This window comes from Pocillopora verrucosa, chromosome 11, assembly GCF_036669915.1.
Source record: "Pocillopora verrucosa isolate sample1 chromosome 11, ASM3666991v2, whole genome shotgun sequence".
Lineage (NCBI taxonomy): Eukaryota > Metazoa > Cnidaria > Anthozoa > Scleractinia > Pocilloporidae > Pocillopora > Pocillopora verrucosa.
Genome location: NC_089322.1, coordinates 19,064,123 through 19,082,755, shown reverse-complemented (window position 1 = coordinate 19,082,755; position 18,633 = coordinate 19,064,123). Strand labels below are relative to the sequence as shown.

The 18,633-nt window shown below is 38.2% G+C and overlaps 2 protein-coding genes across 5 annotated transcripts; one reads left to right on the top strand and one right to left on the bottom strand.

The window, feature by feature from the left end:
- Positions 1–705: 705 nt before the first annotated feature.
- On the top strand, positions 706–8,918 carry LOC131787347 (carboxypeptidase B). The gene is made up of 10 exons (XM_059104460.2): positions 706–839; positions 2,043–2,118; positions 3,392–3,613; positions 4,182–4,286; positions 5,116–5,220; positions 5,757–5,867; positions 6,233–6,323; positions 6,921–7,123; positions 7,781–7,868; positions 8,638–8,918. Exons 1-10 carry the CDS (start codon positions 760–762, stop codon positions 8,817–8,819), a joined length of 1,263 nt encoding a protein of 420 aa, XP_058960443.1. The 5' UTR covers positions 706–759; the 3' UTR covers positions 8,820–8,918.
- Positions 8,638–18,471, bottom strand: LOC131787346 (uncharacterized). Of its 4 annotated transcripts, XM_066173856.1 has the most exons (9): positions 14,990–15,061; positions 14,706–14,866; positions 14,006–14,152; positions 12,847–13,064; positions 12,484–12,610; positions 11,717–11,933; positions 11,048–11,445; positions 10,359–10,584; positions 8,638–10,250 (listed from the first exon to the last, which is right to left on the bottom strand). In XM_066173856.1, exons 3-9 carry the CDS (start codon positions 14,148–14,150, stop codon positions 9,857–9,859), a joined length of 1,725 nt encoding a protein of 574 aa, XP_066029953.1. In that variant the 5' UTR covers positions 14,151–14,152; positions 14,706–14,866; positions 14,990–15,061; the 3' UTR covers positions 8,638–9,856. The 4 variants fall into 4 exon arrangements, with proteins under 4 accessions (XP_066029953.1, XP_066029952.1, XP_058960442.2 ...); XM_066173855.1 differs by lacking the exons at positions 14,706–14,866; positions 14,990–15,061 and adding an exon at positions 18,331–18,471; XM_059104459.2 differs by lacking the exons at positions 14,706–14,866; positions 14,990–15,061 and adding an exon at positions 16,688–16,793.
- Positions 18,472–18,633: the final 162 nt, after the last annotated feature.

Sequence of the window (18,633 nt, the reverse complement as noted above, 5' to 3'; positions counted from 1 at the left end):
ATCGCTTGAACAACGCAAACGAAGCAGAAAAACGCCGTTAAAAAAAAAAAAAAAAAAGACACGCCGAATGTAAAGGCAATTTTGAGCCACTTTTGATTAGGTTTTCGATCAGGTAGATTGTTCATATTTTCTGCCATCTGGATGCTGGTCGGCAAGCGGCAGTATTTGTAAGAAATACCGCTGACAACTTGCTCGCCGAATTTTTCCTTAGCAACCGCTCTTGTGGTCAAAAAGGAGCCTTCTTAAGCATACAGATTTCTTCAATTATAGATTGTGTAAAGCAGTTTTTGAAAATGATTTTTGATTATTTACAGCATACATATTTAACAGATATTTGTTATAGATCTTTGGAAATTTTTGAAAAATAAATATCTGCGGAAGGAAACTGATGACTTAAAACATCTTTAAAAAGTGCGGGCTTCGCTGGAGCAGCTACCCAAATAAAACCAGTCGAGCTGGTTGCAAAAGCGCAAAATCGAAGCCTTTTGCACAAACAGCCTTTGATTCATGGTCACTCAAAACAAAGCTCATTTTCAAAATTTTGTCCGACTCTATTAAACATGTACTCCTGCAAAGCCTAAGGCGACTTGAAAAACAAAAGAAATAAAAAACCAATTCTTTTGCTTGTTTACCTCAGCTGCCCTCGATTGACAGGGGCTTTAAAAGCTTCATTTCGAGTGATCTCCATTCAGGGGAAAGAAATCGGCACACTTTGACCAGTTTTCTTGGAGGTGGTTGCGTTTTAAAGCTGTCTCCAAAATGCAGCGCACTTTGGTTTTTATTTTTCTGTTTTGTGTTTTTGGGAAATGTCTTTGCGAGGAACGAGCAAATTTTAAAGGGTGAGTGGCAAAGAAATTTAAAATAGATATCCATGATGCAGTATGTGTCTTTAAGTAGTGGCTTAAAAAATTGAAAACGGGAAGTGCTTCTGTTATCTGGTAAAAATCTGATTACTGTAGGTATGTTACAGTTTTGTTACTTTATCTAACGTTCTATTGTGTTACATTTTGTATGTCGATACGTTGCTCAAATTAAGAGCTGTGAAATCACACGATTTTTCGAAAGCCAAAATTTTAACCCCTTCCTCTGCTCCCCCAGTCGGCTTTCGGAGAAATGGTGAATTAAATTTGAATTATTTGCTGAAAGATTAGCTAATTTTTCCTTGAGACTAAACTTACGCGAACACACACTAATTTTGAATATGTAAAGGTACTTTAAATCACTCAAGTTTTCTACCGACAAGATTTTCAGAAATTGCCTTAAGTATGCGATTGAATAAGAAAAAATGAATTCATAAACTTAACGATGGCGAATTGTATGTGCAGTCAGACCGCTGTGTCAAGTGTTTACACAGAGTGAGCTGGTCCCAGTCTCCATGGAGCGTCGAGTGATTCCAGGCCCTCCCTCCCTGGGACGAGAATAACATACGCTTGCAATCAACACCCGTTCCGGAAAATGTGCCACTGGATCAGCATAACAAATCTTAGCTACAGCTTTGGAATTATTATTCGCATCAGCGATCGTGTTTATAATGCTGCAAAACCGTGGGATAAATTTCTGTGCTAGTCATTACGTAAGCAACAGAGAGCAATTACGGTCTTCACATAGCTTCATCTAAAAGCAAGGTGGATTTAGAGAATCCATGAAAGTTATTCTACTTTCTCGAGTTCTCCTGAGCATCAGAGTATTCAGATGACGTTATATAAACACGGAATACTCCCCAATTCCCTTGGTGAACTATTTCTCAAAATAAGAGGCGATACAAATTTTGACTGTTGCTTTAACAATAGTTCTTCTTATTTCAACACGCCCATGGACCATAGAGGGTGTGCGTACTTAAATTCTTATGTTCGATTTTCTTTGAAACACTTTGTTTGCTTTAGATATTTTGCCCAAGGCATTGTGATTAATTTCTCTCGGAAAAATTAATGAGTACCATGAGGAATTCGAGAACAGATTAAATTCCAAACAACATTTCTTTAACTATAGTCTCTTGTGATGATTTGTCGTAAAATGATCTTTCGTGTTCATTTTCATTCTAGGTATCGTGTTATTCGAGCTACTCCCGCAAATGAAGCCCAGCTAAAGCTTCTTACGAATCTTGAAGAGTCCGGCAATGTGAGTAAAAAGTCAATTAGAGGACATCTAATCACTGTGTGAGAAGAATGACTACATTGATTTCACCGGTTTATTGCACAAATGTTTTCTTTTCGTGAAAAAAAAGGGCAGTGATTTAATCAAGGACGAAAGCAGTGCAATAAGAATAGCCGAATGAGAATGACAGAATGGGAGAATGACAGAATGACAGAACGACAGAATGATAGATTGACAGAATGACAGAATGACAGAATGACAGAATGACAGAATGACAGAATGATAGAATGACAGAATGACAGAATGACAGAATGATAGAATGATAGAATGATAGAATGACAGAATGACAGAATGATAGAATGACAGAATGATAGAGTGACAGAATGACAGAATGATAGAGTGACAGAATGACAGAGTGACAGAGTGACAGAGTGACAGAGTGATCGAGTGACAGCGTGACAGCGTGACAGCGTGACAGAATGACAGAATGACAGAACGACAGAATGATAGATTAACAGAATGACAGAATGATAGACTGACAGAATGACAGAATGATAGAATGACAGAATGATAGAATGATAGAATGATAGAATGACAGAATGACAGAATGTCAGAATGACAGAGTGACAGAATGACAGAATGATAGACTGACAGAATGACAGAATGATAGAATAACAGAATGATAGAATGATAGAATGATAGAATGATAGAATGATAGAATGATAGAATGATAGAATGATAAAATGATAGAATGACAGAATGACAGAATGATAGAATGACAGAATGATAGAGTGACAGAATGACAGAATGACAGAGTGACAGAATGACAGAATGATAGACTGACAGAATGACAGAAAGATAGAATAACAGAATGATAGAATGATAGAATGATAGAATGATAGAATGATAGAATGATAGAATGATAGAATGATAGAATGACAGAATGACAGAATGATAGAATGACAGAATGATAGAGTGACAGAATGACAGAATGATAGAATGACAGAATGATAGAGTGACAGAGTGACCGAGTGACAGCGTGACAGAGTGACAGAGTGACAGAGTGACAGAACGAGAATAAGGCTAAGAAAAGTGACAACAGTGTGGAAAATAAATAGCATTCTTTTATTTCTCTCTCTCTTTCTTTCCTTTTTTTTAAGTCTAATGAAGTGGGTGTGAGAGAGAGACGATTAGCTGTGAGAGCGAAAAAATTAGCGCCTCTAAAAATAGAAGAGTATAACCCTTTATTTACAATCTCACTAAGTGTAACTTACGTTTTTATTTTGTGCCTATTTAGTTCGAAGTAGATTTTTGGACTCACCCCTCCCACGTAGGTGCAGCTGTTGATATTCGTGTGAGTGCTTTGCAGTACCCTCGTCTCGCTAAGCTACTGGAGTCTAATGGGATCATATTTACCATTCTTATCCCGGATGTGCAAGACTTGTTGGAAAGTGAGAACCCGCCTCCAGCCCGATCAGCAAGAGCATACGACTATGGTCGTTACAATAGGCTAACTCCGGTGAGGTCAGATCATTTACATTTGAAAAACATGCCTAATCTTAGTGGTATGCAGGCCAATTGTCACCTTTTGATATAATTTTTGGGAAAAGTTTATCAAAAAGGTTCACTAGGAAAAATAAAATGAAGCACGAAATCTTGCAACCGTCTGCGGGTTCTCAAAATCTTCACTATTGGATAACCAAGCTCAAAATGTATCATACCACTCACTCTGTCTTCAGGACAGGGCAGCAGTGGAAGTATGCACGACGATCGGAACATTTCAAGTGAATAAAAAAATGGATAAAGGGTAATTCAGTGGTGATATTTCCGCAGGATACCTCTTCGTTCGCTTATTTCCGAGGAGGAATTGGGCTAGAAAAAATATTTACCTATGTCCTAACTAGCAAATTCCCCGTGATTCAGTTAGGAGTGCATTTCACCTCAAATAGGAGTTTGAATCTGCATGGGGGACTTTCACTTTATTTTTCAAACTTTTCTCTTCTATGACAACTAAGCCGGTTGTTTAACTCCAAATTAATTTTCGTCAAGATGAATAGATTTTTAATAATTATGTTTAAATTTTGTAGATGGTAGATGAACTCAGGAGCCTTGTTTCTTCTCATCCAAATTTGGCAAGTTTAGTGGAAGAGTTCGGCACGTCATACGAGAAAAGGACGATTTATGCTGTAAAGGTGAGTTTTTCAAAAGTAATTTGGGGTAATTTCATTTTATTTCAATTGCCAGGGTCCTTCAATTGTGTCTTTTTGTGTATGTGTAAATTGACGCTCTTGACATAGAAATTCCACTAAGATTACAAGACCTAAATCTTCGAAGAAAAACGAAACGAACTCTGCTGACTGTGGTAAAACTCGGAAAAATGTCCAAGAATATTTTGTTTTTTCTATGTACGTATTATCTTTACTTTGTTTTTATGTCCTATATTTTATTAAGCCTCACCATAGGCTATTAAAGAGTCATTAATTACCTGGGGGGAGGGGGAGGGAGAGGTGGGGGGGGGGGACCTGGAGAGTCATGGGTATTTTTGTAGTTGAAGGGTCAGCTGCACATCACTGAAGAAATTGAAGGTGTCTTCATGTTTGATATCAGGGACCTTAAGCAGTCAGGACGCCAACGTCGAGGAAGTCGTCGATTGAAAAATAAGTTCCTATTCTAAGTAAGAATTTCGACAATGGCTGCATGCCTTTACCTTCTCCTCCCCCACGCACAAATATGCCTTAACTTCAGCCTAACGTATGTAAGCAGCTTTCAGTTCCAAATGGAAATTAAAATAATTTGCCATTGCGGTTTCCATTCGCAGACGACGCAAATTCTGGTGATTTCACGTTGTTGTTTTGCAGAGGACGGCTGAGAAATGTACAAAGTTTTGAAACGAACTTGTTGGTATTGTTCTAACCATTAGATCTTACGCTTTGCCACGTCCTTTTTGCCGTCGCCGTCGCAGTTTGTCTAAGTTCTCCATTATGTCTTTAATTTGTATTTTTTTAATGTTTTTTTGTCTAGATATCATCCAATCCTAACGCTGGACGCAAAACATTTTTTATCAACTGTGGAATTCATGCTCGCGAGTGGATCACTCCTGCGACTTGTATGTTCATGATAAATCAGGTGTGTTTGAGTTTTTTGTTAACATAAATCAAACATGTCAATTCTAATAGGCAAACCTATTAACTTGCGTGATTGTATTTCGTGGTAACCTCGCATAAACTTAGGTCAAAAGTCCGTGGCGACGTAATTTCAAGTTGGGGGCGACGCAACCATACATCAGGTCGATGGAACTTGGGTTGATCATGCAAGGGGCGACTTCATCTTTTTCCCTTAAGCAGTGATGTGAGCTTTCCTATAGTGCTTGCATTTGAAAATGGCTCGAAAGGGTTTCTGAGAGCTGACTGACATGTCAAAAGAAATCAACACTATTAAATCTATATAAAGCAACATCATTCAGCTTTTGAAAACAATTCAGGCCGGGTTCTTTTGAATTCATTTACAGCCGTCATCACATGTCGTGCTACGCAATTGCGTGAGGAGACTGCACACGGTATATAGACGCTTGGATCCCGTCTCCTTCGGACGTGAAAACTCTTTAAGGGCTTCTTGGGGCACATTATTGTTATAACTAGTGGCTCTTTTAAATTTACGAACAGATGCTGAAGAAATATGGCAAAGACGCGTCCGTCACTAACATGGTGGATAGGCTGGATTGGGTGATCATGCCAGTATTTAATGTGGATGGATATGAATTCACTCACACCGGGGTAAGTGCAACAAAACTCCAAAGGAACGTTTTAAGAGAAGTACAAGCCATGCGGCCCCTAAATTACCTTGAACTAAGTGGCCTTTTTTCTCTCTTATAATGCCCTATCATGAAATATTTTCAGTTAAGGATGAGAATTCGTTTAAACAGCTGTTAAAAAGCATGAGCACTTGGTTTCATAATATTTCTTCCATGAAAAATTCCAATGAGCTTCGACTTCATGTACTCATCCCAGTTTCCTGGCTCGCGTTCAAAAATGTTAACGAAGGGCCACGCTATGTGATTTGAAGTCATTCAGGCAAAGTCGTAAAAGTGATCGGAGAATTTGAAACCTTAAACTGATAACTAACTGTTAAACTTTTATAGAATCGAATGTGGAGAAAGACTATGTCTCGAAATAGTGGGTCTAGTTGCTTAGGCACAGACCCCAACCGTAACTGGAACTTCGGATGGGCAGGTAATGTTAATGACAATCACTATCAATTTTAAAAAAAGATGGAGTTCTACCTTAACAAGAGGTCAGTACTAAAGAACGTATATTGAGATCGTAAAACTTTAAGCTCCAATGTAAGATTTGTGTTCGCATCACAGAAATTGTGTTTTCTGCTGCAAGAAATGGATACTTTCGAACACACTTCGAATTTCCCATGTCAATGGATGTAAAGCAATAAGGGACTGGTCATAATCTATAATCTCTTGTGGAGGAATGGAGGATTTTGTCTTTTGTCACGATAACATTTGCCTGATTCTCCATAAGGCTCTAAATTACTCTTATGACGCCCTCCAAACCCCCCCCCCCCTCCTCTCGCTTCCCTCATGGGCGATTAATTTGCCATCAACTCCCCCTTTGTAAATTCTCCCTTTATACGTTATTAGCGACGGCTGACCCCCCTCCGTTACCCCTGGAAACCATGTGATCCCCACAAATCCTCTGCCCTCTCCCCCTCGGTGATAAAAAATGACTGGTCCCTAAGACCAATCAAAATTCCCCGTCAGGACTCGAACACTCGTCTACTTACGTTTTTCGCACATAACTCGTTTTTCACTTTCTCAGGAGTTGGTACTAGTAGCAACCCATGCAGGGATACCTACCACGGACCACGACCTTTCTCTGAGATCGAAGTCAGGAATGTGGCTCGATATCTTTACAAAAATCGAAGAAACCTGATTGGTTACATGGACATTCATGCTTACAGTCAACTCTGGATGACCCCCTGGGGTTACAAAAGAGCCTACCCAAAAGACTACACGGAGCTGGTGAGAGACCAGTTAATATTGATTGCCTAGGGGGGAAAGGTCTGAGGAGTTTTAAGGGATATCACACAGGGGGAACGGAAGGTGGGACCAACGTAGTGTAAATAGGAATGTAAAAAGTTGACTGTTGATTGACTGCCAATGAGGGGGATCATTAGAATACTACACGGCCTTATGGGGGGATCAGGTAAATGTCATCGAGAGAAAACCAAAATCCTCTGCCTCTGCTAGGCGATGCATAACAAACGCTCGATAATTTCCAAGGAAAGGGCTCAGAGTCCGCTTTTATTGGCTGGAAAGACGATAACATTGAAGAATGTGATAGGGAAATAATTTGCATTATCTTCATTCTTTGACCCCTAGAAGTGATAAACATCTAGTTTTTTCTAATAGAACCCCCCCTGAAATACAGATTATAGTCCCACTCTAAGTTCATCATGCGTGGAGTCAAGGGTTAATGTTCTGCTCGCAAAAATTATTCCACTGGAAGGAAAGGGAGGGTGGGGCGAGTCGTGGCTAAGACGATAGTTTGATGTCTTGAGGTTAAGTTCATAGTTACAGACTAGAGCAGCTGTTGCATAAATCTTATTAGCAATCATGACCATAAGCATTCTGTTGTTATGGTTTTTTATAATTTGCTTGCTTTTTTTTTTCACTCAGAAACGTGTCTCTGACATTGCAGTCAACGCACTTTATAATGCTGGATACCGGACGCAATATAGAGTTGGTCCCTCGTCTATTATTATTTGTGAGTTGAAAAACTATGATAAGAAAATCATGTTGCATTCTATTGCTACAGAGGTTTTCTAAAAGTCATGTGTGAGTTGATTGTCACATTAAAGCTTAGAATCTTAGACACTAGAAGCCCATTTGGTTGTGAAACAAAACATTGGTGCAAAACAGTCGTTTCTTTTATGATCATTCGAACTTGCCCGCCTCCAAACGAAACCCTAAGTCGAGCATGAAATAGAGGATAAAACAGAGAAAACTTTGGAGGCTCATAGAATTCCTTAAATCATTAAAAGTCTTGCAATTCCGGCCTTGCAAACAGCATTAATAGTGATAGAAAATAAATAAATGAGGCCACAAATACTGCGAAACTAATAACGATCAAGAACATATTTACTCTCTGACTATCAACAACCGAGCTTTGTCTCAAAGAGATCGATCAGAAATGACAAAATATTATAAATTAGATATGACATATTGCTTATTGTGACATGGTGGGGGAGTATGATCAGAATCTTTTTCAAATGGAAATTTGTGGGAAAATTTAAACGGTTACCTCCTTATTTTGTTCATGTCATTTTCTGATTGGTTTCTCGTTCGTTTGATTGATTGATTGGTTGTTTAATCGACGGTTTGATTGATTGATTGATTGATGTACAGGCTAACTGTTTGGTTGGCTTAGAATTTGATTGACTAGCTATCTGTTATGTATTGACTGTTAAACAATTCGTAAAGTTAGATCATTGAGTTGAATTTATTAATATAAATTTCATTATGTCCTTTTTCAGACGCAAATTCAGGATCTACAAAGGACTGGGCATATGGGATCCTTGGCGTGAGGTACTCATTTGCCCTGGAACTGAGAGATAAGGGACAATATGGCTTTTTATTGCCAGCCAATCAGATAATACCAACTGGTCTGGAGACGTTCGCTGCCATCAAGGCAATGGGTGCAGCACTTAAAATCTGATGAAGAAGTGTCTGTCAGTTGCGTTATAATTACCATTGAAAAATGTCCCGAGAAAAAATTTCCAGAGAACATTGATTAAAGGGGGTATTTGATTTTAAAGTGTGAGAGTTTAATCACTGCTATATCAATCACAGTCACTCAGTATTTGTTATAAAGTTGCGAACAATATAACAGTTCTAAGAATCTGCGCAGTCGTCAGCATCGTAATGATGCCAGTGATAAAGTGTTTGAGTTATCATTCAGCAATAGAGGGTGGACTCCACAATTGCTGTTTTGTAATAGACTAAATCAAAGTTTAATTCTTGGCGATAAGGATTTTCATCTTTGTAGAGAGTCAGAGAAGGGGGGGTATGGTGCCTTTAAACACTTCCTTATTTCAGTTTTATTTGGGTAGGGTATGCCCACCACACACAAAGTACCAAACTGAAACCTGCAACACCATGTACAAACTCAGTAACACCTTAAAATGCCATGGATAAAAGTGAATCGTTGTCATAAATTTATGAGCCGTGACAAAATATACCACTTTATATTGCGATCATCTATTCCTTTAAGCGAAAATATTAGAGCACTTTCAAATCGAGTATCGAAAGTGATTCGAATTTGAATTAGGTTCTCTGTTTCGCTCTGTGATTGGTCTAAATAAATCATGTTACCTTAGCTTGTTTTTTCATAGTGTTCTCACAGGCTTGTCTCGAAATTTTCTTTGCTTTGGTGTTCTTTTGTTGAGCGTTGTCATTAAATTAATTTTGGTTTTACGACACTCAATGAAAAAGCGTTCCATTGTAAGTGTATCGCAGTGTATCGAGTAGGAGTGAGGAGATTGGCTAGCTATCTTATCTCCCTCCTCCTATCCCAAAACTGGACTTTGTAGCTCTTCGATAGAATAAAAGCAGCTATTCTAAGCTTAGTTTCTCCGTTGCGGATCCTGTATGAAAAGCCCGGACTTTTTACAAAAAACATCAAACATCAGATTGACCAATGGCCCATAGAATAATTTTATGTCCTCATTTCAATTTTTATAAGTCTCTCTTTTCTTATTGAAGCTTTTGACAGGATGAAGGTTCCTTGATGTTGACCACACCATGATAAGGTCCCTCCTTGAAATCCCTCCAGGATACTTCATTACCACTTTCCATTCCACAGCGTTGGGAGAGCAATAAAATAGTTTCTCGAGGCAGCACATAATCCCACAGATTCACTAGAGAAATGTTTCCCACATAAGCATCTCTGGCCTGAAAACCATTTAGGTCTTTATCGTTTCCAATGACAACACTTCCGTTAGGATGAATCGTTTGTCCCTTTTCCAATTCGTTACCACTTCCAGAAGTCACACCATCCAGGAATATTTCATAAGAACCATTCGTATTTTCCCATGTAATGGCGAGGTGGTGCCAGGTACCGTCCGGTGGAATGACAAAATCATGTTGCCTGAAATCAAAAGAGTATTAAGTTATCCTGGAGACTGAACCATCTCATATGAGCCGTAAATCATTAATATGAACTCACACATCCTCAGGCCATTTTGGGTTACATTACCTTTTTACGTCTTTTATTCGAACTATAAACTCCTTATTCCTTTCATGAATAAATATTTCATTGTAAGCTCCACTAGCGTAGTAGTTGAAGTATGTTTTGTCGCCGTTGTCTGTGAAGCTCACAAACAAACTCACAGTAAAAGCTGACAAAGCTGAGAGCGTCGGGCCGTAAACATAGTCTTCGTTTGTTCTTCTTGGAAATTCCAAATCGTAGCCGAAATGGGGATCTGACAGTAAACAACAAAACAAAACAACAAATATGAAATGAATGATTGGCCAAGTGGAAGATTAACGGACTATTTGACTGACTGACTGACCGACCGACCGACCGACCGACCGACCGACCGACCGACCGACCGACCGACCGACCGACCGACCGACCGACCGACCGACCGACCGACCGACTCACTCACTCTTTCACTCACTCACTAACTAACTCGCTGACTTACCAAATTGCTCACTCACAAACTGACTGACCGACTGGCTAACTGGCTGACTGACTGACTGACTGACTGAAAGAACCAATGAGTTATTGAGTTAAAAGACAAATTAAATGATTACCTGATTGACTGCTAGACTGATGCATTAGTGGCTGACTGAGTTGGTAACTAACTTGATTTCTTTCCTATAATTTTTCTCTCTTATTGCTAATCGGAAAATGACAGTAGATTACTTGACACGTGTACTCACCAAGCCCCAGACATTCTGAAGAGTTACTGTTTGTCTCGTTAACGAACTGCTCCGTCCCAGTTCGAAATGCGTACCAGCTTATCAAGCTACCCATGTGACTATAGCAGCTCTGTGAAAGCCTCGTTATAGTGCTGATTGACAACTCAGCTTTCCACATATTCACATCCGTAATATCTCCGAAGAAAGATTCATTCTTGTGAAATTCGCCGCCAACCAGTCTCTGCAACTGCCCAATCACTATAGATCCTGAACTGTTGAAAACCATTCCCGGGTTCACACTTTGCTTTTTTCCAATCAGAAAGCCGTCCATATAGAGTGAGACGTTTCCTCCAGCTGTTTCCCACGTGAAACACACGTGATGCCAGGTGTTATCCAAAACAGGGACATACGGAAAATCACTAGGATACAAAGATGGATAACAGTTTTTTGACTGACTGGGATGATTTTACTATGCCTGATAAAATGGAGCTATGTAAGATAGACCCTCCTTCAAAATTTACATTTGGAGGTGATATTCTTCCTATCCAACCGATATGCAAACAAGGAGCACAAACTACGTTTTTCTTTGTACAATTTTCATAACGACATGTACCCAAACGCATACCTTTTTTTTGCCTTTTATGTCTCAGTAACAGTTTTTCAAACTTTTATTAAGCGCAAATAGCTTACCTGAATTGATCGTTGATGTAAATTCTTATGGTCCCATTTGTGTAAAGCTGTAAAGCGCTGGTGAAATCACTGGTTACGTATGACAAAGGAGTGCTAACTTCATATTGCATTGGAGTGGCTTTAAATCGGAGGCAAACTGTCAATGACGTCATCTGAATGCTTAAGCCGACTGAAACTAACACATGATCTCCTGAACTGCCATTGGTGAAACGGAAACCTGCGCGGGAGACGTAAGGGCAGTTAAAACATAACAACAAATTATTATTACAAATTATATTTCAATTCGCGGGATTTTACTAGAGGAGAAAAAGAAACAGAAAGCCTTAAAACTTACGCAATCCTAAATGGAATATCCTTGAGCCTTTTTGTATTTAACGACCCCTATCTTAATGCAATCCAGCCCAACAAAGAATGGAAATCTGGCCTAGTTTCTTCTCAAGGAACTACGTTTTTCTTTGTATAATTTTCGTGACGACATCACGTGAGTAATTTTGAGAACATTCCCGTTCTCTAAGGTTCCTCAAAGATCCACGGATAGCCAATCCTGTGTCGCGAAATTTTTTTGACCTTTAAAGTCAAATTGCACCTCATTGGTCTCCATCCAAGAAATTCGAGAAATGCTAAGGAAAGACTGGACCTGTTACCCTGATTCTAAAAATAGCACGTGGGAGTTAAGATTTGGTGTAATATGCGTATGGGGGATGCCGTCTCAAACAACAATTTTGTACTGCCCGTACACAATATTAAAAGTTGTTTGTAATTCTTACCCTTTAGATGTTGGCAAAGATCACCAGCGTAACGTTCGTGACACTGGCAACAATAAGGAGCTATTATGCTGTTCAACACTGGATGGCATGTTCCACCGTTTTGGCATTTCACGTTTAAGCAGGGTTTCTATGAAAATAAAAACTTATATTTTAGAATTTTTCATATTAAGAGATGGAGTTGCTTTGGGAAATACGTATTTTTGGGTATGGTAGGAAAGGATATAAGAGAGTTCGAAATATTGCATTTTATGTGAAAATAGCCATAGAGATGTTGGTTCTGTTGGTCCTTCCAAACTTGCGTACTCTTTTAACGAAATTTTTGGAGTCGCATTTTATTAATTTAAAACGGACAGGAAAACTTACCAATTCAGAGTCGTAATATGAGAAACCATTTCTTGGTTGTACATCATGCGACCTCTTCAATCTCGTCTGGTCATTCAATTCGCAAATGTGTGGTCCTTCAACAATATTGTCTCGATAGTTAAACGATTCACACCTCTCGTAGCGCAAGCATGTCAAAGAACACTCTATTTCTGATCGAACAATTCTTGAGGAGAACACGTGATTCTTCAATGCCCTGCCTGTTGACAGAAAGTGACCCAGGACAGTGAACCAATCATAGATGGCTCAAACTGTATCCAGAGCATGCGTGAAAAAATTTGGCAGCACAGTTCCTTGATGTTGTACAAGCCATCGTTAAGATCATCATTGGCATAGACATTATACATAACTGACAGGTCCAATTAGTATTCTTTTGTACTCGTGTAAATTAACCCATGCAAATAGCCTCATCTTTGAGTTAAGGTTTTATTTTTTCTTAGACACACTGAAGAGGTTAGTTGGGCTTATCTACATTATCACAAATGAATACTGATCGAGTCGGCCATTTATGCATGGGGTGAAAAAGGGATCTATTTTTCGATTTTTTAGTGAGACCAAACAGACCAAAAGCATATGGAAACTACCTATTTTCAATACTTAAAAGTATGTAGGGTGCCAAAAAATACCTAAATTATAGGAAATGATTTTTGGGCCAATTCACTGCTCACGAAAACGTTTATTCAACACTCGAGGACATCTGACATCATCGATCCTCGGATTTTCGAGTCCACGTGTAACTTTAGAAGGTAGCCTTTGGCACAGCACCTATAACGGGGATTTACTTTATTCAATGGAACATGTGCTAAGATCAACTCCCTATAATTCAATAAATATAATGTCCTTTATGTGAAAGAGTGCTCTTTTCCAAAATTGACTTTTGAAAATTCAGCGACAGACGTGTCACGTATAGTAAATTTTCAGCGGTGTACAAAACCCGTCACCCATAATGGGCATCATCATGTCAAAATAAATTCATCATGATAAACGAGAAGTCATGACCACGGCAGCTGGACAGTACGAATAGTTGGTAAAATTAGATCTGAAAAGTTGTATTTGAAAGAGGGTAGTATAGGGCGATGATTTTCCCAGCTCATGTTCTCTATGTTCATTAGCTTCCATATTTCCTTATGCTGTGGCAAACCTTTTTCCTTGCGTTCGTAGACCGCATACCGCCAGTTTTGCTGCTGTCCATTCTCATTCCTTGGACATCCTCCCTCTGCTCTGAACAGCGAGCATTGCGGATGAAGAATCAAGATGAAAACTGGCAATAGCCACAGCGGGATCATCTCTAAGACTCAATAAAAACAGGTTTGTCACCAAAAACAAGTTATTTTTCAGTCCACAAACAATTCATTATTATATTTTTTCAATGAATTGCACGCCATCTTGATTCGCTCATCGTCTCACAGTTTGTAATTTCATCCACCTAACGCCTCATAAAATCTTAAACATTTTCTTTCTTCGACACGGTCTAAACGTGTTTGACATCTTTCAATTAATAATTGAAATTAATAATAACTACTTTGCATAATTGGTCTCTTCTTAAAATGGATGATTCGCATGCTCACTAAATCAAATTCATCGCCCAGGAGAGCAAAATTACTGTTAGCCCCATCAAGAGAAAAATTTTATAATCTAGAAAGCTTAACAAATGTAAAAGTGAAGATAACAACCATAAAAGAGTTCATAATTATACACATGTAGTTAAAAAAAAAAAACTAAACGGAGATGAACCCTGGCTGTAAAATCAATGCCAGAAATTCGTCGAGATAAAATTGAAGTAATCATAGACTACATAAATACAAAAAATTAAAGACACTGCATAGAATAGAGATACTAACCGCTCTGATTCAAAGAGTTCAAAGTGGCTGATGAGGAGATATTTGTAATGATCGATCGACAGTCGAATCTTATCTCCAATCTTCTGCATTCAATTAATTATCTGAACATTACATCTCTCAAAGCCAACCGAACACACTTGCAGGCAGACAATCTTTTTCAGCTTATTTCGCGAAAGTTAAATGAGGAAAAATACGATATGTGACAATCTTTCGCTAAACAAGACCTTTTAGCTGGAAATATTAATAAACACGATCAGACTTGTATGATTTAGATATTCCCAAACCTCTGCTTTTGATTGCGATCTAGATACAATCTGATATTTCTCAGGTATTTCCTCTTACCAAAATGGTTCGACTATGGTTTTTGAGAGTCGAAAAGAAGAAATTAATCTTGCTTTTCTGAGTTTTAATAAGTCATCAAAGGATGGACAAAGTATTCTATTAAAAGCAAATACATACAGTCTACGAACGTCAATGCGTAACTCACGTAAGTCAAAATGTCAAAAAGCAGAGTCTATTTAATTGCGCTATGTCTGTACTCATACTGTCGGTCTGTTTCATGTGTGGCTAATCCAAAAATGTGCAAATAAATGACATACACGCTGTAATGAAAAACTTTCTCATTAGCGCCAGACTTCTATTACAAAGAAAAATAAGGCCTGAGTTGATGACTATCGTAAAATGTATAGGGTATCTACAGTTAAAATTATTGCCATTATTTCTAGTTCAGACATCTACTACTTTATTGAAATTTAAAACGGCATCCATTGCAAACTCATTGCCCGATTGGCGAGGTGTTATGTATCGAATTCGATGTTAAGGGCTATACTCATTGAGATCAGCTAAGTTATACGTGGCTGAATTCCTTTTAGGTACCTTCTCGACTGCTAAGACTGACATGACATGATGAGGAGGGAGGTTCGGGTAATGTTAAAACAATAGCGAAACCCTGTTTTTTAAAATCAAAGCTGATCTTTGAAATTGAGCCTTAGAGAAATTTCCAATCGGATGTCAAAAGTGATCCGTGGTTGCTTAGGTTTTACTTAACTTCCGCTCGATCTCCTCAACTGATCAGGTGCAAAAACTGTAAACAGTCGCGACTTGGTTGCTCGCGTTTTTCTTCGTTTTTCACGTCGAGTTCTCACTGGTTAATGATATTGTAAACCATCGTTATGATTGGTTGTTGGGATTACTTTGGTTTCGGTTTTTTGACACCCAATTGAAAACTGCTCTATCATCTTTTCCAATTGCATCTTTTGAAGTCAGTCAAGTTTATTGTCTACGTGAGCGATTGAAAGCCAGGCGGTATGTTCAGTAGTTAACTGACAAAGAAGCTAAGAGTTGTTCAGATGATGAAGCTTGACATGACGCTTCAGAGGTTAATTTTGTTCGGAACTTTTGAATGAACTCTTGTTAGAAGATGAAAAAGCTTCTGAAATAAACTTTTTGTCGTTAATCATTTCTGTTGACCTAATATTGAGTTTTGAATATTTATCGACTTAACGCAAGAAAGTAAGCCAAGGGAAGATTGTTTCGTAACTCCTTCACTCCCAAGATCTCATGGGTAATTACCTTAATGTTTTCTTCACAATTCCCGAGACTTTGATATTGGATCAACTAATAATCCTCTAATAGATGTGTTTCCTTATTCTTATCACTTTTCTGCTTGATATTGTATCGATGTTGTAAGGAGAAATTCTGTCTTGGTCACGCCTAACGAACACTTTTGTCGGCGGACAAGTTATCGTATGGAGCGTCGTTTAGACTAACTTTGGTTTTCAAAATCTCCTGGCACAGACTTTGCATGTTTTCTTTAAGGTAGGTATACTGCTTTCTTGACAAAATCTTCACCACTTCCCTCAAAGAGTCTTGATGCGCAAATGTTCCTGATCTGAGAGCTTGCTTCCTACTCTATGGAACAATCCCGAACGGATATTTTGATGTTTCGTTAATCAATATTAAATGATAAGAAAACTCGTTACCTGTTGCTTAACAACTCGAAACAACCCTCTGTCAGTAGAAGACCATATATTAAATGATCACTAGTTGTAGCCTGTACAGCTTTTGTTTTCATCAACGTCTTCATAACGTCTTAACCCAACATTTTACACAAATTGACTTATTAAACGTACAATATTGATTCAGAGACTAAAAACTGCTAATGGCAATGCTATTTACGCTGTTCAATCTCAAATATTGAATCTTTTTTGGCCCTCTGTTTTCTTTCAGTCAATAATCGGTCGGCTTTGATAATAATTAGTCTGAATTCCTACCTCTGTTTCTTCTTGATTACGATCTTGACTCGTTGAAATACTAACAAAGCTTCGAAGAATTCGAATTTTCGAGATCCTTTGTGAAATGGAAACTGGCTGAAATCATCCGAAAATCATAACCAGATGTTACAATATTTTCACGATGGGAGGCCGGTTTGGGTTCGAAGTCTAGACAGTTTCGAAAAATAAATCCTTTGAGAAGTTCTTTTTTCACTGTTTAGATGCGAAAAGCCTCCTACATACTCCTCAGATCTTAAATGTCGAAACTTTTTTGTGGAAACTTTTTTGTGGAAACTTTTCCCGCCAATGTTTGCTCCAAAGGCTGAGATAAAATGGAATTTACTGAGCATATAGAGCAATTTTGGTGTTAACACAATAGAAGAAAAGGTCTTCAAAATATGCATGCGATAGTACTTTGGACCAAAAACTTTACAATTCGGTATGATTCACTCCTCAATGTCAAAGTAAAAGTTTGCCTCGGGGAAAATTATATATTCTGAGTGGAATAATGTATACCTTTTGGCAATAAAAGATGTGGAGGTTCAAATTTACGATCCGACTTTCTCGATTGAAAGGACTCTCAAATATCTGAATCTGAGACTTCTACATTTGTCGTCAAAAAAGCATTTTACCGAATGAAAAGAAATTCGCGACGCGCAAAAGAAAGCTTCATGTTTCCTCTTATTTGTGATAATATTTCATTTCCAGCTAGACCTCCTGACTTGTTTGCCGGAAGCAAGCCTAAGTACCAAACGTTAAACAGTTGATCCCAAAATGAAATTCGTTACATCACTTCAAAATCATTTTCCATAAGTATAGGAAGAAAGTTTAAAAAAACCTACGTCGATTAAAATACGGCGTTACATTTGATAACCTTAAAGTATCAAGATGTCAAAAAATACATATATGTGAAATGAAAAATCATTTGACAATATTTTTTTCTAAATTAACTTTTTGCAATTAAGTGGCGTCTATTCTTGAAAGTTATTATCGTTGCCAAATTTTTTTCCTGTATTATAACTATCGACGTTTAGTATACATCTTTTAACGTTTTTCTCTATTTTGTCGGAGTACTATAAAATATTCCAGCTAGGCAAAAATCAAAGCTTTCTAAAGTTCAAGCGATTTTTTCGTATATACCCGTTTGAATTAATATTTTGCAAGTGTTCTTTTGATTTTGAGATTTAAATAACTTTCATCACAATTTCTTCTCGCGCTCACTTAACAGAACATTCTGCTACCAAAATCACACATAGATCTTTGTTTACCTCGGAAAAAAATTTCAAGAACGGTTTTCCGGATGCGAGGTTTTCAGATGCGAGGTTGCGTTTGTCATAAGAACACGCTCTTACCTTTTCCTTGTAGTCCAAGAAGTGGACTAAATGCGGAATTCTGATGTGAAGAGTTTTGGTTACAGACGAGACTTTTAGACCATTCCCGTTTCTTTCAGATAACTCAAGGGTTGACAGGATACTCAAAAACGTATATTGTAAGATTTCAATAAGGAGAGCATGGCGCAGCTGCAGCGAGATATGCTAATTAGGAGAATCTTTTCTTTGTTTATAATTGGCAATTGGTTCTTGAAGTTATCACGTACCGAAATCTTCTGATGACAACTAGCTTTTCCGTTTCTTATCAAAAGGGATCGAATGTCC